General features: G+C 48.5%; 1 protein-coding gene across 1 annotated transcript in view; it reads left to right on the top strand.

The window, feature by feature from the left end:
• The first annotated feature begins 923 nt into the window (after nucleotides 1-923).
• RTF1 (RTF1 homolog, Paf1/RNA polymerase II complex component) overlaps nucleotides 924-21,919 on the top strand; it is a 28,392-nt gene continuing 7,396 nt past the window's right edge. Inside the window, exons 1-11 of the mRNA XM_066608536.1 lie at nucleotides 924-1,084; nucleotides 9,047-9,157; nucleotides 15,785-15,935; nucleotides 16,903-17,107; nucleotides 17,536-17,656; nucleotides 18,714-18,825; nucleotides 19,155-19,293; nucleotides 19,609-19,786; nucleotides 19,917-19,999; nucleotides 20,091-20,178; nucleotides 21,582-21,689. Of these exons, the coding sequence (XP_066464633.1) occupies nucleotides 998-1,084; nucleotides 9,047-9,157; nucleotides 15,785-15,935; nucleotides 16,903-17,107; nucleotides 17,536-17,656; nucleotides 18,714-18,825; nucleotides 19,155-19,293; nucleotides 19,609-19,786; nucleotides 19,917-19,999; nucleotides 20,091-20,178; nucleotides 21,582-21,689 (1,383 nt within the window). The 5' untranslated portion in view covers nucleotides 924-997. The remainder of the gene's footprint in view (nucleotides 1,085-9,046; nucleotides 9,158-15,784; nucleotides 15,936-16,902; nucleotides 17,108-17,535; nucleotides 17,657-18,713; nucleotides 18,826-19,154; nucleotides 19,294-19,608; nucleotides 19,787-19,916; nucleotides 20,000-20,090; nucleotides 20,179-21,581; nucleotides 21,690-21,919) is intronic.

Below are 21,919 nucleotides of genomic sequence, written 5' to 3' on the forward strand. Positions count from 1 at the left end.
GGCAGTACAACAGAGTACTAGAGTCTCCATGCCCCCATGTCTCCACATATCACATCTTGTATCCAAGCGAGAGACGGCCCAAAATGGTACTAGAGCCACCATGTCCCCGGTATCACATCTTGTATCCAAGCTAGAGGTGGTACAACAAGGTACTACATCCTCCATGCCTGTATCACATTTGCTATCCAAGCTAGAGGCGGTACAATAGGGTACTAGAGCCTTCTTCCCGTATGACATCTTGTAGCCAAGCTAGAGGTGGTACAACAGGGTACTAGAGCCTCCATGCCCCCCGTATCACACCTTGTATCCAAGCTAGAGGTGGCGCAGCAGAGTCTGGGATGACTTAGTGAATCCTGCACTGAGCAGGGGGTTGGACCCGATGACCCTGGAGGTCCCCTCCAACTCTACTATTCTATGAGTACTAGAGCCTCCCTATCTGTCCATATCACAGCTTGGCCCAACAGGGTACTAGAATCTACCTCCAAGGGGTCGGTTTACTCTGATATTGTAATCACTTACTTATCATAACATTACAATTACACAGGGAAAGTTTACTTTGATTCTGCCATCTTTTTCTGGGGGGGGGGGGGGGCGTTGGTTTTTTTGACGCGTATATAAATGAGATCAGGCATGTAACGATAACAGCCATCCAGAAGATGGCAGCACATTGGAGCTGGCTTAGAAATCCAGCTATCCGGTCATCGATTTTTCTTGTCTAACAAGATTCCATTGATCTACTACTCTAGCCTATCCCGCTTATAGCGTCCTCAACTACACTGGATCGCTGCGCTCGACCCGAGTCACGTGTGCTATCCCTGGTTTTCGCAGGGACGGCCACGTGACGTTGACGCCACGCCCGCATTGGAATCCGTTTGTGCGTTCTGGCGTCACAATATCGGGGGCGTGGTCGAACACAGGATCGTGCACATGCGCAGACATTTTGTCAGTGCTGGTGGAGGTTCCGGCGCTGTGGCCGTGCTGCGCTTTAGCTGCAGTCATGGTGAAGAAGCGGAAGAATCGAAAGAACCGGATAGTGATCGACTCGGACTCGGATGATAGCGGCAGCGATGACAACCTGGACCAGGTGGGCGGCCGGTTCCTTAGTAGCTCACTGCTCCCGCCTGGGCCAAGTCACCTTCTCCCGGGCCCGGGCACACTGCAGCCGCCCGACCCTTTATGTTCCCCGCCGAGCGCTCTGCTTACTGCGGTGTGGAGTACTAGCTCCGCGGGCGGCTGATGTGATGGTGGAGACAGACATAGCCGTCCCTCCAGTGTAGCCATTGCTCAGAGGCTTCCAGTAATCCGGTAGTGCCATAAACTGTGCTGCTCATCCGCTCCCCGGCTGCTATGAGTGGCCCCTGCTCTGTAGTGTAATATGTATAATACCGCCATACTGTGTAATATCTTCCCGGTCCTGCCAAGTGATGCTGTTATCTATGGTGCAGGGGGAGCGCTGTGTTGGATATGATGTGCTCCTAGAGAAGGCCATGATTAAACAATATACCGTCACCCATCATGCTTGTCTTCGGTGTCACCCGAGAACCCGCTTTAGGGCGCATTCACACACTAATTTCAGTTTGTGAATGTGCAGCGTATTAATGGACCAAAATCCACTGCGTCCCCATGTTTTACTGCTCATCCGCAGCCTGTTTACACACGTAAAACACCTGAGATCCCATGTGTAGTAAAAGCGCACGAGATCCCATGTGTAGTAAAAGCGCACGAGATCCCATGTGTAGTAAAAGCGCACGAGATCCCATGTGTAGTAAAAGCGCACGAGATCCCATGTGTAGTAAAAGCGCACGAGATCCCATGTGTAGTAAAAGCGCACGAGATCCCATGTGTAGTAAAAGCGCACGAGATCCCATGTGTAGTAAAAGCGCACGAGATCCCATGTGTAGTAAAAGCGCACGAGATCCCATGCGTAGTAAAAGCGCACGAGATCCCATGCGTAGTAAAAGCGCACGAGATCCCATGCGTAGTAAAAGCGCACGAGATCCCATGCGTAGTAAAAGCGCACGAGATCCCATGCGTAGTAAAAGCGCACGAGATCCCATGCGTAGTAAAAGCGCACGAGATCCCATGCGTAGTAAAAGCGCACGAGATCCCATGCGTAGTAAAAGCGCACGAGATCCCATGCGTAGTAAAAGCGCACGAGATCCCATGCGTAGTAAAAGCGCACGAGATCCCATGCGTAGTAAAAGCGCACGAGATCCCATGCGTAGTAAAAGCGCACGAGATCCCATGCGTAGTAAAAGCGCACGAGATCCCATGCGTAGTAAAAGCGCACGGGATCCCATGCGTAGTAAAAGCGCACGGGATCCCATGCGTAGTAAAAGCGCACGGGATCCCATGCGTAGTAAAAGCGCACGGGATCCCATGCGTAGTAAAAGCGCACGGGATCCCATGCGTAGTGAAAGCGCACGGGATCCCATGCGTAGTGAAAGCGCACGGGATCCCATGCGTAGTGAAAGCGCACGGGATCCCATGCGTAGTGAAAGCGCACGGGATCCCATGCGTAGTGAAAGCGCACGGGATCCCATGCGTAGTGAAAGCGCACGGGATCCCATGCGTAGTGAAAGCGCACGGGATCCCATGCGTAGTGAAAGCGCACGGGATCCCATGCGTAGTGAAAGCGCACGGGATCCCATGCGTAGTGAAAGCGCACGGGATCCCATGCGTAGTGAAAGCGCACGGGATCCCATGCGTAGTGAAAGCGCACGGGATCCCATGCGTAGTGAAAGCGCACGGGATCCCATGCGTAGTGAAAGCGCACGGGATCCCATGCGTAGTGAAAGCGCACGGGATCCCATGCGTAGTGAAAGCGCACGGGATCCCATGCGTAGTGAAAGCGCACGGGATCCCATGCGTAGTGAAAGCGCACGGGATCCCATGCGTAGTGAAAGCGCACGGGATCCCATGCGTAGTGAAAGCGCACGGGATCCCATGCGTAGTGAAAGCGCACGGGATCCCATGCGTAGTGAAAGCGCACGGGATCCCATGCGTAGTGAAAGCGCACGGGATCCCATGCGTAGTGAAAGCGCACGGGATCCCATGCGTAGTGAAAGCGCACGGGATCCCATGCGTAGTGAAAGCGCACGGGATCCCATGCGTAGTGAAAGCGCACGGGATCCCATGCGTAGTGAAAGCGCACGGGATCCCATGCGTAGTGAAAGCGCACGGGATCCCATGCGTAGTGAAAGCGCACGGGATCCCATGCGTAGTGAAAGCGCACGGGATCCCATGCGTAGTGAAAGCGCACGGGATCCCATGCGTAGTGAAAGCGCACGGGATCCCATGCGTAGTGAAAGCGCACGGGATCCCATGCGTAGTGAAAGCGCACGGGATCCCATTGGTTACATGCGTAGTGAAAGCGCACGGGATCCCATTGGTTACATGCGTAGTGAAAGCGCACGGGATCCCATTGGTTACATGCGTAGTGAAAGCGCACGGGATCCCATTGGTTACATGCGTAGTGAAAGCGCACGGGATCCCATTGGTTACATGCGTAGTGAAAGCGCACGGGATCCCATTGGTTACATGCGTAGTGAAAGCGCACGGGATCCCATTGGTTACATGCGTAGGGAAAGCGCACGGGATCCCATTGGTTACATGCGTAGGGAAAGCGCACGGGATCCCATTGGTTACATGCGTAGGGAAAGCGCACGGGATCCCATTGGTTACATGCGTAGGGAAAGCGCACGGGATCCCATTGGTTACATGCGTAGGGAAAGCGCACGGGATCCCATTGGTTACATGCGTAGGGAAAGCGCACGGGATCCCATTGGTTACATGCGTAGGGAAAGCGCACGGGATCCCATTGGTTACATGCGTAGGGAAAGCGCACGGGATCCCATTGGTTACATGCGTAGGGAAAGCGCACGGGATCCCACTGGTTACATGCGTAGCGAAAGCGCACGGGATCCCACTGGTTACATGCGTAGCGAAAGCGCACGGGATCCCACTGGTTACATGCGTAGCGAAAGCGCACGGGATCCCACTGGTTACATGCGTAGCGAAAGCGCACGGGATCCCACTGGTTACATGCGTAGCGAAAGCGCACGGGATCCCACTGGTTACATGCGTAGCGAAAGCGCACGGGATCCCACTGGTTACATGCGTAGCGAAAGCGCACGGGATCCCACTGGTTACATGCGTAGCGAAAGCGCACGGGATCCCACTGGTTACATGCGTAGCGAAAGCGCACGGGATCCCACTGGTTACATGCGTAGCGAAAGCGCACGGGATCCCACTGGTTACATGCGTAGCGAAAGCGCACGGGATCCCACTGGTTACATGCGTAGCGAAAGCGCACGGGATCCCACTGGTTACATGCGTAGCGAAAGCGCACGGGATCCCACTGGTTACATGCGTAGCGAAAGCGCACGGGATCCCACTGGTTACATGCGTAGCGAAAGCGCACGGGATCCCACTGGTTACATGCGTAGCGAAAGCGCACGGGATCCCACTGGTTACATGCGTAGCGAAAGCGCACGGGATCCCACTGGTTACATGCGTAGCGAAAGCGCACGGGATCCCACTGGTTACATGCGTAGCGAAAGCGCACGGGATCCCACTGGTTACATGCGTAGCGAAAGCGCACGGGATCCCACTGGTTACATGCGTAGCGAAAGCGCACGGGATCCCACTGGTTACATGCGTAGCGAAAGCGCACGGGATCCCACTGGTTACATGCGTAGCGAAAGCGCACGGGATCCCACTGGTTACATGCGTAGCGAAAGCGCACGGGATCCCACTGGTTACATGCGTAGCGAAAGCGCACGGGATCCCACTGGTTACATGCGTAGCGAAAGCGCACGGGATCCCACTGGTTACATGCGTAGCGAAAGCGCACGGGATCCCACTGGTTACATGCGTAGCGAAAGCGCACGGGATCCCACTGGTTACATGCGTAGCGAAAGCGCACGGGATCCCACTGGTTACATGCGTAGCGAAAGCGCACGGGATCCCACTGGTTACATGCGTAGCGAAAGCGCACGGGATCCCACTGGTTACATGCGTAGCGAAAGCGCACGGGATCCCACTGGTTACATGCGTAGCGAAAGCGCACGGGATCCCACTGGTTACATGCGTAGCGAAAGCGCACGGGATCCCACTGGTTACATGGGTAGCGAAAGCGCACGGGATCCCACTGGTTACATGGGTAGCGAAAGCGCACGGGATCCCACTGGTTACATGGGTAGCGAAAGCGCACGGGATCCCACTGGTTACATGGGTAGCGAAAGCGCACGGGATCCCACTGGTTACATGGGTAGCGAAAGCGCACGGGATCCCACTGGTTACATGGGTAGCGAAAGCGCACAAGATCCCACTGGTTACATGGGTAGCGAAAGCGCACAAGATCCCAATGGTTACATGCGTAGCGAAAGCGCACGGGATCCCACTGGTTACATGCGTAGCGAAAGCGCACAAGATCCCACTGGTTACATGGGTAGCGAAAGCGCACAAGATCCCACTGGTTACATGGGTAGCGAAAGCGCACAAGATCCCACTGGTTACATGGGTAGCGAAAGCGCACAAGATCCCACTGGTTACATGGGTAGCGAAAGCGCACAAGATCCCAATGGTTACATGCGTAGCGAAAGCGCACAAGATCCCAATGGTTACATGCGTAGCGAAAGCGCACAAGATCCCAATGGTTACATGCGTAGCGAAAGCGCACAAGATCCCAATGGTTACATGCGTAGCGAAAGCGCACAAGATCCCAATGGTTACATGCGTAGCGAAAGCGCACAAGATCCCATTTGATTGTGTTAATAGAAGCTGCACGGGATCCCATTGGTTACATATGTAGTAAAAGCAAACAAGATCCCATTGATTCTGTTAATAGAAATCGTCCAAGATCCCATTGATTCTGTTAATAGAAATCGTCCAAGATCCCATTGATTCTGTTAATAGAAATCGTCCAAGATCCCATTGATTCTGTTAATAGAAATCGTCCAAGATCCCATTGGTTACATGTGTAGTAAAAATGCAGCATATTCGCAGGTTTCCTGTGTATTTACGCATGCCCATTGTTCTCAGTGGGCTAGTATGATGTGTATACGTGATTCACGGCTGTGAAAGACTGCATAGAACTCAATGGGCTGTATTCACTGCGCATTACACGTGTTTGTAAAAAACAAAAAAAACCTCATATAATACTCTTCATAGTTACGCTTGTGTGAATCAGCCCTCAGGTGTGATGCCAATTTTAAAATGTATCCCCCTAACCACTGGATGTGTGACTGGCGGGGATCCAACCATTGGAACCTCAGTGATATAAAGAATGGGGTCCTGAGACCCCTGAATGGGGAGCAGCAGTTGGTTACGTGCAGCAATCTCTATGATATGGACTTTCATTGCTCCATGCACACCTGCGTGTGGGCACCATGTATCCATACGCAAGAGAAATAAATTGTGGCATGCTCTATTTCTCTGTGTGTGATACGCTACCCTTCTATGGTGCTGTGTGTGATGTGTTGCCTGTAAGCAATACACGGTGTACAGGCAGCGTTCGATATGCATCCCCGATCTAAAAGGAGCGGGAAATTAAAAAATAAAATAAAAATCACACTGCGCATGTCCGTAATGTGTAATTAGTGGACATGCACAGTGCCATACTTGGCCCATACGCGGTCTCTGCCAGCTGTGTATCTCCCCACATGACCCCGCACCTCTTGCCACCCATAGGGATGCATTAGCATCAACACGGCAAGAAAAAGCATGTGGATGTGGTTTTTTTCTGTTTTTTTTTTCCCCCAGCACACGAGTCGCACACACGGGAAGAAATTGCAGCATGCTCTATTTCCCTGCAAATCCTACAGGGACCGCTTCCATTGAAGTCAATGGAAGCTGTCCCCGCCGTGGAACACCCGCAGCTGTCACTGTTGAGGTGCCACGTATCCGCGGGAAAGCAGGGGATTCAAAAACGAAAAAGTGAGCACTGCACATGTAAACTTTGAGAAAACTGAACATATCGCGGACGGTTCATAACAAAAATGATGTCCACTGGCAAATAAGGAATGTTTACATCTCGTTATGGCAACATCAGACTTTGTGTTTAATATTCCGAAAACAGCACCCTGGACCGGACCTGAATAAAACCCCTTGCGGCCATTAATGGGAGCTGATGGGATGGAGACCAATAGGTTTCTGGTTTGGCAGGCTTTCAGCGGTTTTCATTAACCCTTTCCAATCCACTGTCTGACGTCTGAAGACATTATGATTTAGGGCTGTACAGCTCCGATGTTGGAAGACGTCTGTCAGGGTTCTCTTGCTGTATATTGCCAGCCTCCCTGCTGTCGGAGCCTATCCAACGCGTCACCTCATGCAGTACTGGCTTTAGCCAGCATATAGCACCTTTGTATAACGGCAGAAAAAGAGTAAGCCCCTGAGGAAAACCGGGATACAAATTGGATTGGAAAGGGTTAAACGGTTTCTGTCTTTAGAAAACAAAAATTCTATATTTGCCTATTCCTCCCCCGTCAGTCTGCTTGCTGCATCTTCTCCCCGACGATCTTCTCCTGCAGTCCCCCAGGTCACCTCACCGCAAGCCGGAAGATTCTTCTTCCCATGACAAAGTATCCATTCTCTGCAGTTTCCTTCCTGCAGGGTAATGTACCCGGTCACTAGTGACGCAACGCTCATAGCCTCGCAGGGAGTACCCAGCCATTGCCGAGACTGTGCATGCACTCTGTGTCTCTGCAATAGTATATGTACACTCGTGGTGAGACAGTGCGCATGCGCAGTCTCAGCCATAGATCGGTACTTCCTTCCTAGGCAGTGAACGTTACATCACTAGTGACATAACCTACACTGACCTGTAGGAAGAAGAAAGAACGCTCCATAACAAGAAGAGCATCCGGTCGGCTTGCGGTAAGGTGACCCGGAGGACTGGAGAAGTTCAGCGAGGAGAAGATGCGATAAGAAGACTGACTAGGGAGGGATAGGTAAGTATTGAGTTTTTTTTTTTTCAAATGACAAAATCCCTTTAAAGGGGTTGTCCCGCGAAAGCAAGTGGGGTTATACACTTCTGTATGGCCATATTAATGCACTTTGTAATATACATTGTGCATTAATTATGAGCCATACAGAAGTTATTCACTTACCTGCTCCGTTGCTAGCGTCCTCGTCTCCATGGTGCCGTCTAATTTCAGCGTCTAATCGCCCGATTAGACGCGCTTGCGCAGTCCGGTCTTCTCCCTGGTGAATGGGGCCGCTCGTGCCGGAAGCTGGTCCTCGTAGCTCCGCCCCGTCATGTGTGCCGATTCCAGCCAATCAGGAGGCTGGAATCGGCAATGGACCGCACAGAGCCCACGGTGCACCATGGGAGAAGACCCGCGGTGCATCGTGGGTGAAGATCCCGGCGGCCATCTTGCTAAGGTAAGGAAGAAGTCGCCGCAGCGCGGGGATTCGGGTAAGTACTAAACGTTTTTTTTTTTTAACACATGCATTGGGTTTGTCTCGCGCCGAACGGGGGGCCTATTGAATAAAAAAAAAAAACCCGTTTCGGCGCGGGACAACCCCTTTAAGGGCCAAGAGAGGTTCCCTTCAGGTGCAGTTTTTGGGCTTGTAAACAGTCTCATGGCCCCCTAGACAGATGCCACAATGAGATGTGAACAGTCCCTACTGCGGACGCCATGTTACGCTATTATATTCCTATGTATCACATATGATGTAGTGAAGTGTACGGCATGTTTCAGTTGCTCAGATCTGCGTCCTGGTCTCCATCAACAACAGAGACCATGATACGGATCTGTCGGACGAGCGGACCCTGTCGGCTTGTAATGGTGTCTCTTGCTTGGAATGAGAACATAGCGTTGCATGCTGTGCTGTATTTTCTGTGACATGTGACTCTAGAATGTAGGGCCCGATGGAGTCACCGATGCAAATGTGAGCATCGCCTTATATCAAGTGGGGTTCTCAGTCAAAAACTCGCCATCAAGCACATTCAGTAACTTGGCTGTTCTCAGACGGACAACCAGTTGTTATGATGTGGGAATTATAAACTCCACCTGTTACGACGATTATTTTCATCTTTCAGGAGCTCCTTTCCCTTGCTAAGCGCAAGAGGAGTGATTCTGAGGAGAAGGAACAACCCGTGAGCAAACCTGCTGCAACGTCAGACTCTGAAACTTCAGACAGCGATGATGAAGTGAGTATTCATTGGTTTGCTTCATCCTTTCCATAGACAACATACAGTGTTTTCCCAGATAATAAGCCCTACCCTGACTTTCAGGGAAGGGGGTGGGGTGGTGGAAAGGTTGGCTTAAAATATAAACCCTAGCTACACTACATGTAAAAAAAAAACAAAAAAAACCTGGCAGCTGGCGTTCGTGTCCCTCGCGCTGGCCTGTGGCGCTGCTGCAGGCTTCCATGTCCTCCTGCACACCGACAGAGCAGTTCTTCATGGTAGTGTGGCTTGAATACCCCGCCTCCAGCAAGCTTGGCAAAGACCCATGTGAAGGGTCGAAACGTTGCGGTCTGTCTGATATCTGAGAAATAAAGAAGCATCCTTATGGATGCATGAATTTGCACCATATCCTGCTGCCATCCTTTATTTCTATACTGTGATATTTTGGATTCGACCCACCTCTTGGCGTGCAGGAAATTAAGGAAGAGAGCCTCCCCATTTCTGGACTTTGGTGAGTGCTGCTGATCTTCTATCACAGTAATCCCATTAAAGGGGTTATACCAAACTCTAAAGTTATCATTTCACGCATATTGTTCTATGCAGCCTTCCAAGCTGTTTTTTAAAAAAAAAATTTCAACTTCTCACTCTGTCGCTTAACGACGTTGCATATGTGCGGCCTTCATACACAATGTAATTGCATATGTACAGTGTTTTGTACGCACCCATAGAGAACAATAGGGCTCTTTCGTGTGTAATAAGCGCTAAAATGGAACATGTTGCAATTTTTTATTTTTATTTTATCAATGTAACAGCAAAAATCAATGTTTCTCATCTGTATCATTGGGGAACACAGCTCTGACCTTGGGTATAGCTTCTGCCACTAGGAGGCAACACTAAGCATAAGTGTTAACTCCTCCCACCAGCTATACCCCCCTGCAAGCATCATGCTAGCTCAGTTTTTTAGCTTAGTGTCCAGGAGGCAAGACCGTATGTCCTACAGAGACTAATCTTTTTTTCTTTTGCATTTTTTATTTTTTTCTCCGGAAGACCAGGGAATAACGGGGAGGCAGGACTCTCCCTGTTAACCCACCAAGGATGGCAAACAGAGGTGAACTCAACCCTCTGTTGTCTGCCGGGTCCCTCAGAAGGCAAGGAGGCACACTTGGCCACCAAACTGAGTGTGACCCGCCAGCCATAGAGCCCCCCTTACTTATGGTCTGGCATCCCCTGCCCCATCGAAGGCAGGCGATGGTGGGGAGAAGCTCTACTGGAGCCTGGAAGCCACCTACCGCGGTCAAGATGTAAGTATGCGGTTTTATTTTGTTAGTCCGCCGCCGTGAGGATCGTAGCTGGGTGTCTCCATGGGTGTTTTTAGCTTGTTTTTTGGCTTTGCCCGCGCCTAAGGGCCAGTGTATACGCCTGCGGCTTGTTGCGCGTTGCCTGCGTTTTGTATGGGCCGCGTGCCTGGTGCAGCCTGCGCTAGTGTGTTCTGTGGCTTACCACCTGCGCTTTTTTGTGTTTGCCGCCTTTGTCTCCTGCGGGGCCCCCTGCAGTTCTGGCTGCCCCTTCTCCACTGGTTCTTGAGCGCCACCCGCGGCTCCGGTGGGAGGCCTGCGCCCCTTGTTTTACTGAGCAGTAGCTCTATTGATGCGGCCACATGTTGGGACGGCTAGCTCCCGCCGCGCGGACGTTTGAAATTCCTGGCTCACTGGGCGTCACTGCTGTGCAACCATTGATCTGGCCAGCGCACGGCTATTGTCATCTGTGCGGTCGCAGTTTTCGGTCGCTGCGTGACAGGCGGACTCCTCTGCAGTGCTGGCGCAGCCTGTGTACGTCACTGCTTGGCCGGTGTCGGACCTGTGCATATTTTTCGCTGGGCGCTTTTTAATTGCGGTTGTCGCCGCTGCCCAGCGGGTGTAGCCCACTGCATACTATACTGTGCTGACTCCTGCAGTACTCCGGACCGGGTTGAGTCTTGCATCAGTAGCTCCCCTATTGACCCTCCTGCAGTTTCCTGCAACCAGCATACTGCACCGTCCGTGTCCAGGATGACACGCAGACGGGGCCGGCCAGAGCCACATCCAAGTGCGCTCTTGCTACGGCACAAGGGTACATCCAGCAAGGATATCCTGTCTTATTGACAACAGCGTCCAAACTGATTGTCAGCATTACTCTGGGCTTGCTGAGTCCTGTAGCACCTTCCATAAACAAGGAGTGCTCATACAGGGAGTCCCTGGACTCATGGCGCCTCTTGTCTGCTCCGGGCTGGGTTGAACATTGGCGGACTACTAGCTGCCCTGTATCGTCAGCCAGCCTACCGCAGTGTCCTACCGCAGGATGACATGCGGACGGGCCGGCCAGAGCCACATACTATGTGCGCTCTCGGAAGCTCGTCCTACTGACAAGTGTCCAGACTGGTTGTCAGCATTACCCCGGGTGTACAGAGTCCTGTAGCACCTTCCATACCGGGGACTTTCTGGACGCAGCTCCCCCACATGTCCGCTCCGCACCAGGTTGAGCCTTCACTAACAGTAGTTCACCGGTTGCCCCACCCGCAGTCCAGGATGACACGTGGACAGGGGCGGCCAGAGCCACATATAAGTGCCCTCTCGCTACGATACGAGATTACACGCAGCCGGAGAATATCGCGTCTTGCGGCAACAGTGTTCAACTCTTGTCAGAATTCTCTGGGCTGCCTGAGACCTGTGGTACCTCCCATACCGGAAGGAGTACTGTGCTCAGGGAATCCTCCGAACTCGGCGCTCCTCGTGTGTGCTTCGGTCCGGTTGAGCCATCCCTATCGTCAGGCTCTCCGGATGTTTCTCCAGCAGTTCCATGCAGCCAGACATGCCGCGGTGTCTGAGTCCATGATGACTCGCGAAGAGTGGCGGCCAGAGCCACGTGCCATGTATGCTTTCGCTACAGGACAAGATTTACATCCAGCTGGAGAATATCTCGTCTTACGAACGAGGGCTCGAACTGATAGTCAGCATTGCGCCCCAGTCTTGCTCACACCTGTGGTATCTTCTTCCGGAAGGAGCTCTTACACAGGGAGTCTCCGGGCACATCTCTCCTGTGTCTGGTCTGGATCGGGTCGAGCCCCCCACTAGCGGTAGCTCTCTGCACCCCTCCCGTACTCCCCTGCTGGCAGCTGAATGTCTCGCTTTACAGGTATTGTTACTCAAACCGACGATCAGCAATACTCCGGCCTCGTTGGGCCTGTGGTACCTTCCTCCCGGAAAGAGTATTGCACGAGAATCAGCTCCTAATGCCGGACGTGATCGAGCCTGACCTAACGGATACAATGTCGTTGCCCGCCTACAGTTTTCTCTTCCCAGTCTACCGCAGTAGGGCCTCGTACTATGTGCGCTCACTACATTTGGGATCCACTCAGAATAGGTCTCGTTCTAGGAACAAGATTGTCATACGGCCTGTTGACTTTTCTCTGGCCTTCTGAGACCTGTGGTACCTTCCAGATGGAAAGAGTACTATTCATAGGAACTCTGCAAACACATTGCGCCTCCTCTCCACTGCAGCGGATGAGCTGAGAAACTGACCCTTTTTTTTTTCTTTTTTAAAGGAACGTTTATTTAGCCAAAAGACAAACATACAGTAACAGCAGACATCATAAAGAATGCACACCTTGCTGATACATCACAGTACATGAGAACTGAGAAAAAAGACAAAAGTGAAAACACTGAGTGTCTCGCATATTTGTGTGCATTTCTCATAAAACATAATACTTGGCTGTTCATTTTCACATTTATCAACTACTCATAATGAAACAAACCCAAACCAGGGGGGGCTCCTAGTCCGGAGCCCCAAGACACCAGGAGAAAAAGAAAGAAGGAAAAAACAAGACAAAACAACCAAAAAAGGGGCAAAAAAAGATAGAACACCCCCCTCCCCCTTAAACAACAACCCTGCGCGCCTCTTAAAGACAAAAAGAATTAGCCTAAACAGTAGATCGGTTCAAGCGGGTATCCCACACCATATCTATTCCTAATATCTAGACAGGCACCTCCGGCCAGATCTATGACCTGCTGATGTGCTGTGAGCTGCTCCCTTTCGGGCGGTCTCTGAACTGCAAGTCACCTTGGGTTTTTTTTCTACGAATCTGGGCGGCTAGTTCTATCAGCCTCGTACGTTCGGACGTGGATAGCCTGCAGGCATGATACTGGTTGAGACAGAGTGCCCGCTGCCCCTGATGGGTGCAGGACAACCCACTTTTCTCCCATATGTGGATGGGCAGATGCGGGCCATAAGGAGAACTCTAAGTCAGAGCAGTCTCTAATTGAGCTACTGGAGCAAGCGCTACGGATCGCATAAGGAAGTTAACGGAGTTAAGTGGATGGATCCAGGAACACGTTGTAATGCTCCTGCGTACTGCCTGCATTATTGCTTTCGGACCGTGAGACATACTATGTTTGTACTGTTGGCAATCCTTGGGGGTCGTCCCTCTCTACTACTGAGGTCACCTCGAAAGGGACCAGCGAGATTCCCGTACCGGTGTGCCCTTGCTGTGCGGCCAACTTCTGGTGCCTGGTGGTTCATGTGGTTGCACGATAGGTTGGTACAGGCCCAATCCTAGTTAACTAACTCGTCAGTCCCTATCAAAGGTTAGACTTCATTGGAAGTCCAAGATCCCATGCAAGAGGTGCATGCTGTGGGCATTGACACAGGATTATGGGATTGAAGGATGGTTAGTATGAATCCTTTTCGCTCTACAGCTAACAAAGTAGTCGGTGGCATGGCTGGGGACGTACAGATACGCAGCATTAGGCACAGGCTGGGCTTCAGCTATCCACTTGGGTCTTGGGTCCCCCACGTTCTGGTGGTAGTCAGCTGCAAGGATGACCCCTTCAAGATAGTCAAGGGTAATCAGGAACCTTTCGTCGCAAGTTCTGTTCAACACGGGACTTCGACCCAGAAGCAGTTATGGATCGCAAAGAGTTTTTTCTTCATTGGCGTCCGAAATCGTCCTGCTTCTTGCCTCGCAGCAGGACTAGTAAGGTGATATTGGCAACCTGGAGTTATATGGAAGCTGACGTACAACTAGGTTGAATATTGGAGAGCATGCAACTCCCTGAAGTTGCGACGCTGATGGCTTCACAGCGTGTTTTCTTGGACACTGACTTTGTACCAAAGGTTGTCATCGGGAGGCGGTTGTTATCTACCTGTCATATATTCTCTCGCTGCCGCTGGTACCACGATCCACTTCAATAAAGTTTCAGGTGGGCACCTTTCTCGGTAGTGCCTCGTTCCGAGGAACGCTCTGGTGGCTAGTGGGCAGTCTGACTAGGCAAGAGTACCTCTCTCAGGTAGCAGTATTCAGTCGCGATGGCACGCTGCTGGTAATCTCGGCAAATCCGAGGGGACTCCTTGCATTGGCTCTGCTCGCGGCAGTACAGGGTTACAGTGCCAGGCAGTTATATCCTCAGGCCGTGTTACGACTCTTAGTACTCGGACAGCAGGTGCCTCGTCGGAAGCTCCTTATCAATTTTTTTTTCTCCCCGGAGGATGGATGGGCCGGTTACTTGGGCCCCTTTATGCTCCTCACTGAGCATGCTGGATGCCCAGGCATCTATTAACGTTAGTTGCAGTTAAGGAGCATATGCTTCCTTACTCATGCGACTTCTTATATTTTCCCGCCCCCTTGGGTACTGCTCTAGAATGTCCCAAGGTCTTTGCTGTGTCCCCCAATGATAACAGACGTGAAAACTAGATTTTGTAAGAACTTACCGTAAAATCTTTCTCCTCTTGTTCATTGGGGGACACAGCACCCACCCAGTCTGGAATTAGGACTGTAACGTATATTCCTTAGTTGGAGGGTCCTCGGTGCAGTCATGCACGGTGTTGGAATGAGTTACAGTTTGTGAATATTGTTATTTATTATCTATTATTGTGGTATCCTACTGGCTGCTCCTACTGCTTGCATACGACCTGAGCTAGCATGCTGCTTGCAGGAGGGGTATAGCTAGTGGGAGGAGTTAACACTTTTATGCTTAGTGTCGCCTCCTAGTGGCAGAAGCTATACCCCAAGGTCTTTGCTGTGTCCCCCAATGAACAAGATGAGAAAGAGATTTTACAGTAAGTTCTTACAAAATCTAGTTATTTGAATTGCCACGATGTACTGCGTATTATACACAATTCAAGTACTGTGTGAAAGCCAAGCTTTACCCACAGGACAATCTGTGAGGGTCTCACAGATGAGGCCTCCACTGACCCTGAGAAAAGGGCGCCTGTTTTCCTTCTTATTGTCACTGCAGGAATGCTGCTTTCACCCGCACTCACATCACATTGAGTCAAGCAATGGCCGAGCATGCGCAGCTGCCACTCATTCATTTCAATAGATGACAGAAATTGCTGAGTACTCATACCGTTGCTATCTCTGGTAGTCCTATTAAAAGTGATTGGAGGGGCACCAGGCATGCTCGGCGATCACTTCATTCAATGTTCTCACTGCAGTAAACCTGCAGTGGGGAGGAGTGACACAGGACCCCTTGTCCTGGGATCGCTGGATTCTCAGTGGTGGGATAGGGATTACCCCTTTAAGCGTGTGTGAAGTGACTGCTTTGGGAGCTTCTTGTTTAATTTTCTTTTAAATGCTCTTATGAATCTTCTAAGATGTTCGATTTTTCATTTTAGTGGACTGTTGGAGGAGTAAAAAGCAAGAAAAAAGGAAAGCCTGGTAAAGGGCTAGATAAGAAAGTGTCGATGAAGAAAACCACTAACAGAGGCGCCTCTTCTGGCAGCTCTGGAAAGGATAGTTCTGGAGAGAGTTCTGCACCTGAAGAAGGTGAGTGGAAGGATTAAATAGGTCGTACAAGGCTACTCTCACACATAGCGGAATGTCACCCTCTCATATGAAGAGGTGAAACCCGCTCCGAGTATCCACAGCTTAAATTGACATACTGTGGATTTTAAATCTACAGCCATGTTAAATTTATATTGTGGATTTTTCCACAATGTGTGCAGGAGATATCTTGGAATCTCATCCTGTGCTGTAAACGTATATGGAGATATCTGCAGCTTTTCTGCATTGTGTGAACATACCCTATTTCTGAGAGAATTGGTGTACGTACTCTCCACCACCTTCAGTTATGAAACTGAAGATCTGCAGAGTGCACCATTCTGATACTAAAAAGAGGGCTTTCTAGGGATACACATTAATGGCTTAGGATAGGCCATCAATGTGTAATTGATGATGATCTGACCCGTGGATCAGATGACTGAAGGGGCTACTTGAATGATGCTGAGCTTATATAGTACCAGACACAGCGACATGCCCAAACATTGGAGTGCAAAATTCTAAAGAGTAGGCCATGAATTTCTGGAAAACTCCTCTAAAGGTAACCTGTTATGTCCAATAGTCACCATAAATTAACTGATCGCGCCCTTAGGACAGGAAACGTAGGGCCCAGGGGGTCTACTTACCTGACATTCCTTCCTCTAGCGGTCAACCCTGGAAGTCGTCGCTTGGTCTGTGTGCGTGACTTTTTTCTTCAGTCAGTGCGTATACTCTCATACAGAAAAGTATGCGCGCAAGCGATGACTGGGGTGGCAGCGAATGAACTGGGAGCTGGGTAACTATAAAACGTACACCCCTGGACTCCATGTTCACAGTCCCATGAGAACCATAACTTAGTTTATGGTACTTATCTGACCACAGGTTCCCTTTAATATATTCCCCACAATTGGCTTTTTTTAGTTTGAGTTCATTTTAATGTAGTTTATAATGTGTATTGCAAAATTTTTATTTCCAGGTGAAGTTTCAGACTCCGATAGCAACAGTTCTTCCTCGAGCTCTGATTCAGACTCCTCTTCGGAGGAAGAGGAATTCTGTGATGGATATGGAGACGACCTTATGGGTGATGAAGAGGACAGGGCTCGCTTGGAGCAGATGACAGAAAAAGAACGCGAACAAGAGTTATTTAACCGAATTGAGAAACGAGAAGTGCTAAAAAGACGGTATGCTGGTGCTACACTTATATATGATAGTGTAATCCTATCTAAATATCACAGCTTCTAAATATGGCTGCGTAGGGTCAGAAGTACAGCAGCACTACAGAAAGCAAAGCTTTGTTTCACAACTAACTTTCTAAAAGAGAATCTTACATTAAACACTCAGTCTCTTTAGTAACCTTTGATGCTTCCATAGAAGTTTTTTTAAAGGCGATGTGCCAACTTTTAAAATTATCCCTGTCTTGTGCATAAGATTTGGATGTATGATCGGTGGGCTTCATCTGCTGGAACCCCCCTTTATAAATGGATTGGCAGCCCAGTGTGAGTGTTGCCACTTCTCCATTCATCTGTATTGGACTGTCAGAGATGGTCAGCACTGTATTTGTAATTTTTAAAATATTTTTTCACTGTAAGAGTTTACTTCTATGTTATAGGTTTGAGATAAAGAAGAAGCTCAAAACTGCAAAACGCAAAGAAAAGAAAGAGAAAAAGAAGAAACATGATGAGGAGCAAGAAAAGAAAAAACAAACCCAGATCCTGGAAGCTCAGGCTCAGGTACAATTTATACATCCATATTCCTGTATAGATTCTGAAAGGGGGAATTGGCTCCTGACTCCATTGTCTACTAAAAGTTTAACCCGTTAAGGACCAAGCGATATGATTAAATGGCGATCGGTCCTGCGCTTTATTTAGAGGCTACAATGAGCGCTATATACCAAATGCAGGAAATGGCAGTACAGTTTCCTATATGGGACCCGGTGATTACTGGCGACCTCCCGGCATGTCAGAGCTGTAAGATCTTGGCAGATGCCAGACCAGCTCTCGCAGTGAGTGTCACTGTAGGAAGAATGTTTTCCCTGCTCCTAGAGATTCCCCATTTACAATAAACCTGAAGTAAGAAAATCACATTGTGAATGTCCCTCAGATGTCTTATATTATACAATAGAGGACATAGATGTTAAAGGGAAAAAATAAATACAATAACAAAAAAATGAAACCGACTAATTGCCCACGCCAACCGTCACCTTATCCATCTTCTGTTATCTGAAAATGTACAAATTATATATCGTAACATTCGAAACAAAATGTCAAACCTATTCCTATACACATTTTATTTTGTGTGTGTATAATATATGTTCTTTTTTTTGTACACATTCCGCCTTATAATATGAAAAAATGGCAAAAAAATTTCAGTGCAAGAGGGTATTTAAAAAATAAATAAATAATTCCCTGTATGTCACGAAAAAACTATTTTGGTAGCTGAAGGGAAAAAGATAAAACCATTAAACCACCACATGTGTAAAATCGCTAAGTAATCTAATCCTTTAGAACGGAAATACTCTGCCTTTAAGGGGTTAAATCGGTTGAGAGATGGCAGAACAGGCGGTACCATATGGCACTTAAATGCAGTAGTTCCTGTATCTACTGTAGAGTTGTATGGAGAAGCAGAATGCATGCTCATACTCTGCTTGGTACAATTTCTCAAAACAGAGATGTTGAAAAAAATGGGGTCCACCATGGTAGTTCTCAGTAGAGGTGAATGCTCTTAGACAGAGACCCTCTAATGGAGATTAAGGTTCCTCCAGTAAGTGACTTCTTTTCTTTATTGAAGGTTACCTCCCATAACAAGGAGAGACGCTCCAAGAGAGATGAAAAATTGGACAAGAAATCCCAAGCTATGGAGGAGCTGCGAGCAGAGCGAGAGAAGAGAAAGAACAAGACTGGTATTACATTAATAACTTTTTTTCTTTTGGTAGTTTGTGTGTATTGCCCATCTTCATCGATCAGTATTCTTAGTGTCTATTTTGTGTGTGTGTCCCCCTCCTCTCCCATCTTCATCGATCAGTATCTTTAGTGTCTACCTGGTATCTGACAAATCAGTTAAATGTACTGTTCTATGAAATTTTGCTATAGGGTCTCTGTGTGAGACAACACGTCTCAGTATTATGTGGACATAGACACTGAATTGAGATGACTAGTAAATTACTTAAACTTTTTTTTACTATTGACTAAATTCCATTTCATTCTTTTTTCTTATTTTTTTTTTATAAAGCTGAACTTATTGCTCGTAAGCAGCCTCTAAAGACAAGTGAAGTTTACTCTGATGATGAAGAAGAGGAAGAAGATGAGAAGTCTAGTGAAAAGAGTGATCGTTCCTCTAGATCTTCCTCCTCCTCTGATGAAGAGATGGAGTATGTTATCCATTCCTTTTATAAATAATGTACATTACAGTAATTCAGCAGCTGATCAGGGAAGCCTCCGCTGTCATTTGTAGATGTTCTTGATTTCAGAACCAGAGCTCTGTTTTATATTGCAAAAAAGTGTATACTTGGAGTAAAAAGTGCTGCAGTGAGAATTGGGTGGGCTGACAGTAGTGAATGTCATCTGCTATCTCCCATAGTTGCCATCTGTAGCCGTGGTTATTGCAATAGTATGATTTTAGTAGAAATAAAGCTTAAAAACTGGATGGATATTAAATTTTGAGCTTTTTTTATCTTTTCCTATAGAACAGAAGAAATTCCACCAAAGTCTTTGCCTGTTTCCTTACCGGAAGAACTTAATAAAGTTCGCCTATCGCGTCATAAGCTGGAACGTTGGTGCCACATGCCCTTTTTCGCCAAGACTGTATCTGGATGCTTTGTACGAATTGGTATTGGCAATCACAACAGCAAACCTGTGTACAGGGTAAGTGTGTCTGAGCTATGGGAAATGTTGCCTATGACAGAGCCTTTAAAAGGCTGTTGTCCTACAATGTGATATTACATTTCTTTGTTAGATTTTGCAGAATGTAACCATTTCATGCTTTCTTTTTCAGGTAGCCGAAATTACTGGCGTAGTGGAAACTGCAAAAGTGTACCAGTTGGGCAGCACAAGGACAAATAAAGGTCTGCAGCTCAGGTAATGCATCTCTGGATGTGAATCATGTCATTTTTCTATAGCAAATATCAGTAAAAGGACTTTTGCTTACATCCATTTTCATTTACTTCAGACATGGGAGTGACCAGAGAGTATTTCGCTTAGAATTTGTGTCCAACCAGGAGTTCACTGAAAGTGAATTCATGAAGTGGAAGGAAGCTGTAAGTATATTATGTTATTTAAAAAAAATAAAAAATAAATATATATATATTAGTGTCTAAAGGTCCTTTTACACGTAACAATTATTGTTTATATTCTCGCTGGATCATTCGAATTTGAATGATCATTAAGTGTAAATACTGCCAGGAACTGAAAAACAAACGATTAAGCAAATGGATTATCACTGGTTTGTGCGCAAGCTTAAAAACCAGATGATCGATCTATGTAACCAGGGGGTCGTCCATACATGAACAACTGCCTGTTTACTGTGAATGGAAGTGGCCAGAAGCCATCTCCTGTGCGCTCCACCTCCTTTCACTAGACAATCATTACTCCTGTATGAAAGGGCAGGAGCTGTAATCACTGGGATGACTGATTAGCGCCTGCTAATCATCCTATCTAAAAGGACCCTAGTTGCCCTTCTACACGGGCCGACAATCCAGTAAATGACTGCACCAGCGCTGACGTTACTGCTAAGGTCGCTAGCGCTCGTGCAGAGCATTAACACTGACAGACTTCACCTATGGATCGCGGGCTTCTGATTCAGTACTTCTATGTGAAGTGCTGAGCAAGGAGCGTTTACACTGATCGACAAGCCTGTGATCCAGCGATGGTTTTTAAGCTGACTGAATGTCCGCTATAAAAACCTGTGAACAAATAGAGGGCGACTTTTGTGCATGTACACCGACCGGTTATCACTCAAATTCTTTTGAGTGATAATCGTCCTGTGTAACTGGCCTATTAGTTTAGTTTATTTAAAGGAGATGTCCCGAGGCAGCAAGTGGGTCTATACACTTCTGTATGGCCATAATAATGCACTTTGTAATGTACATTGTGCATTAATTATGAGCCATACAGAAGTTATAAAAAGTTTTTTACTTACCTGCTCCGTTGCTGGCGTCCTCGTTCCCATGGAGCCGACTAATTTTTGGCCTCCGATGGCCAAATTAGCCGCGCTTGCGCAGTCCGGGTCTTCAGCAGTCTTCTATGGAGCCGCTCGTGCCAGAGAGCGGCTCCGTGTAGCTCCGCCCCGTCACGTGCCGATTCCAGCCAATCAGGAGGCTGGAATCGGCAGTGGACCGCACAGAAGAGCTGCGGTCCACGAAGGTAGAAGATCCCGGCGGCCATCTTCAGCGGTAAGTATTGAAGTCACCGGACCGCCGGGATTCAGGTAAGCGCTGTGCGGGTGGTTTTTTTAACCCCTGCATCGGGGTTGTCTCGCGCCGAACGGGGGGGGGGTTTAAAAAAAAAAAAAACCCGTTTCGGCGCGGGACATCTCCTTTAATCCCATTCTGTTCATAGCAATACAGTTAACAATGGAATAGAATAGACAACTGTCCATTGTAATTGATTTTAGCTTCCTTATTAACCTGGAATTCTAAACGTTCCACACCTGGTTTTGTAGATGTTCTCAGCGAGCATGCAGCTCCCCACATTGGATGAGATCAACAAAAAAGAAGTAACTATTAAAGAGGCCATGAACTACAAGTTCAATGACCAGGACATTGAAGAGGTAAGTAATATAACCTCCTCCTGTATAAATTGATATACATGGCAATTCCTTTTGGTTAAGAGAAGAAAAAATCCTTGCTGACACGGGGGTGTGGAAGGGAGCACTGCCCTCACGTCTACACTGGTCTGAAAAACTATGGCTTCAGTGTATTATTTGATCACTCCTAGCCAAACTGCTCTATATAGTTTATTTTTCCTTTTGCTGCCATTCGGGTTTAGAGGAGAGTGGAC

This window comes from Eleutherodactylus coqui, chromosome 6, assembly GCF_035609145.1.
Source record: "Eleutherodactylus coqui strain aEleCoq1 chromosome 6, aEleCoq1.hap1, whole genome shotgun sequence".
NCBI classification, from domain to species: domain Eukaryota; kingdom Metazoa; phylum Chordata; class Amphibia; order Anura; family Eleutherodactylidae; genus Eleutherodactylus; species Eleutherodactylus coqui.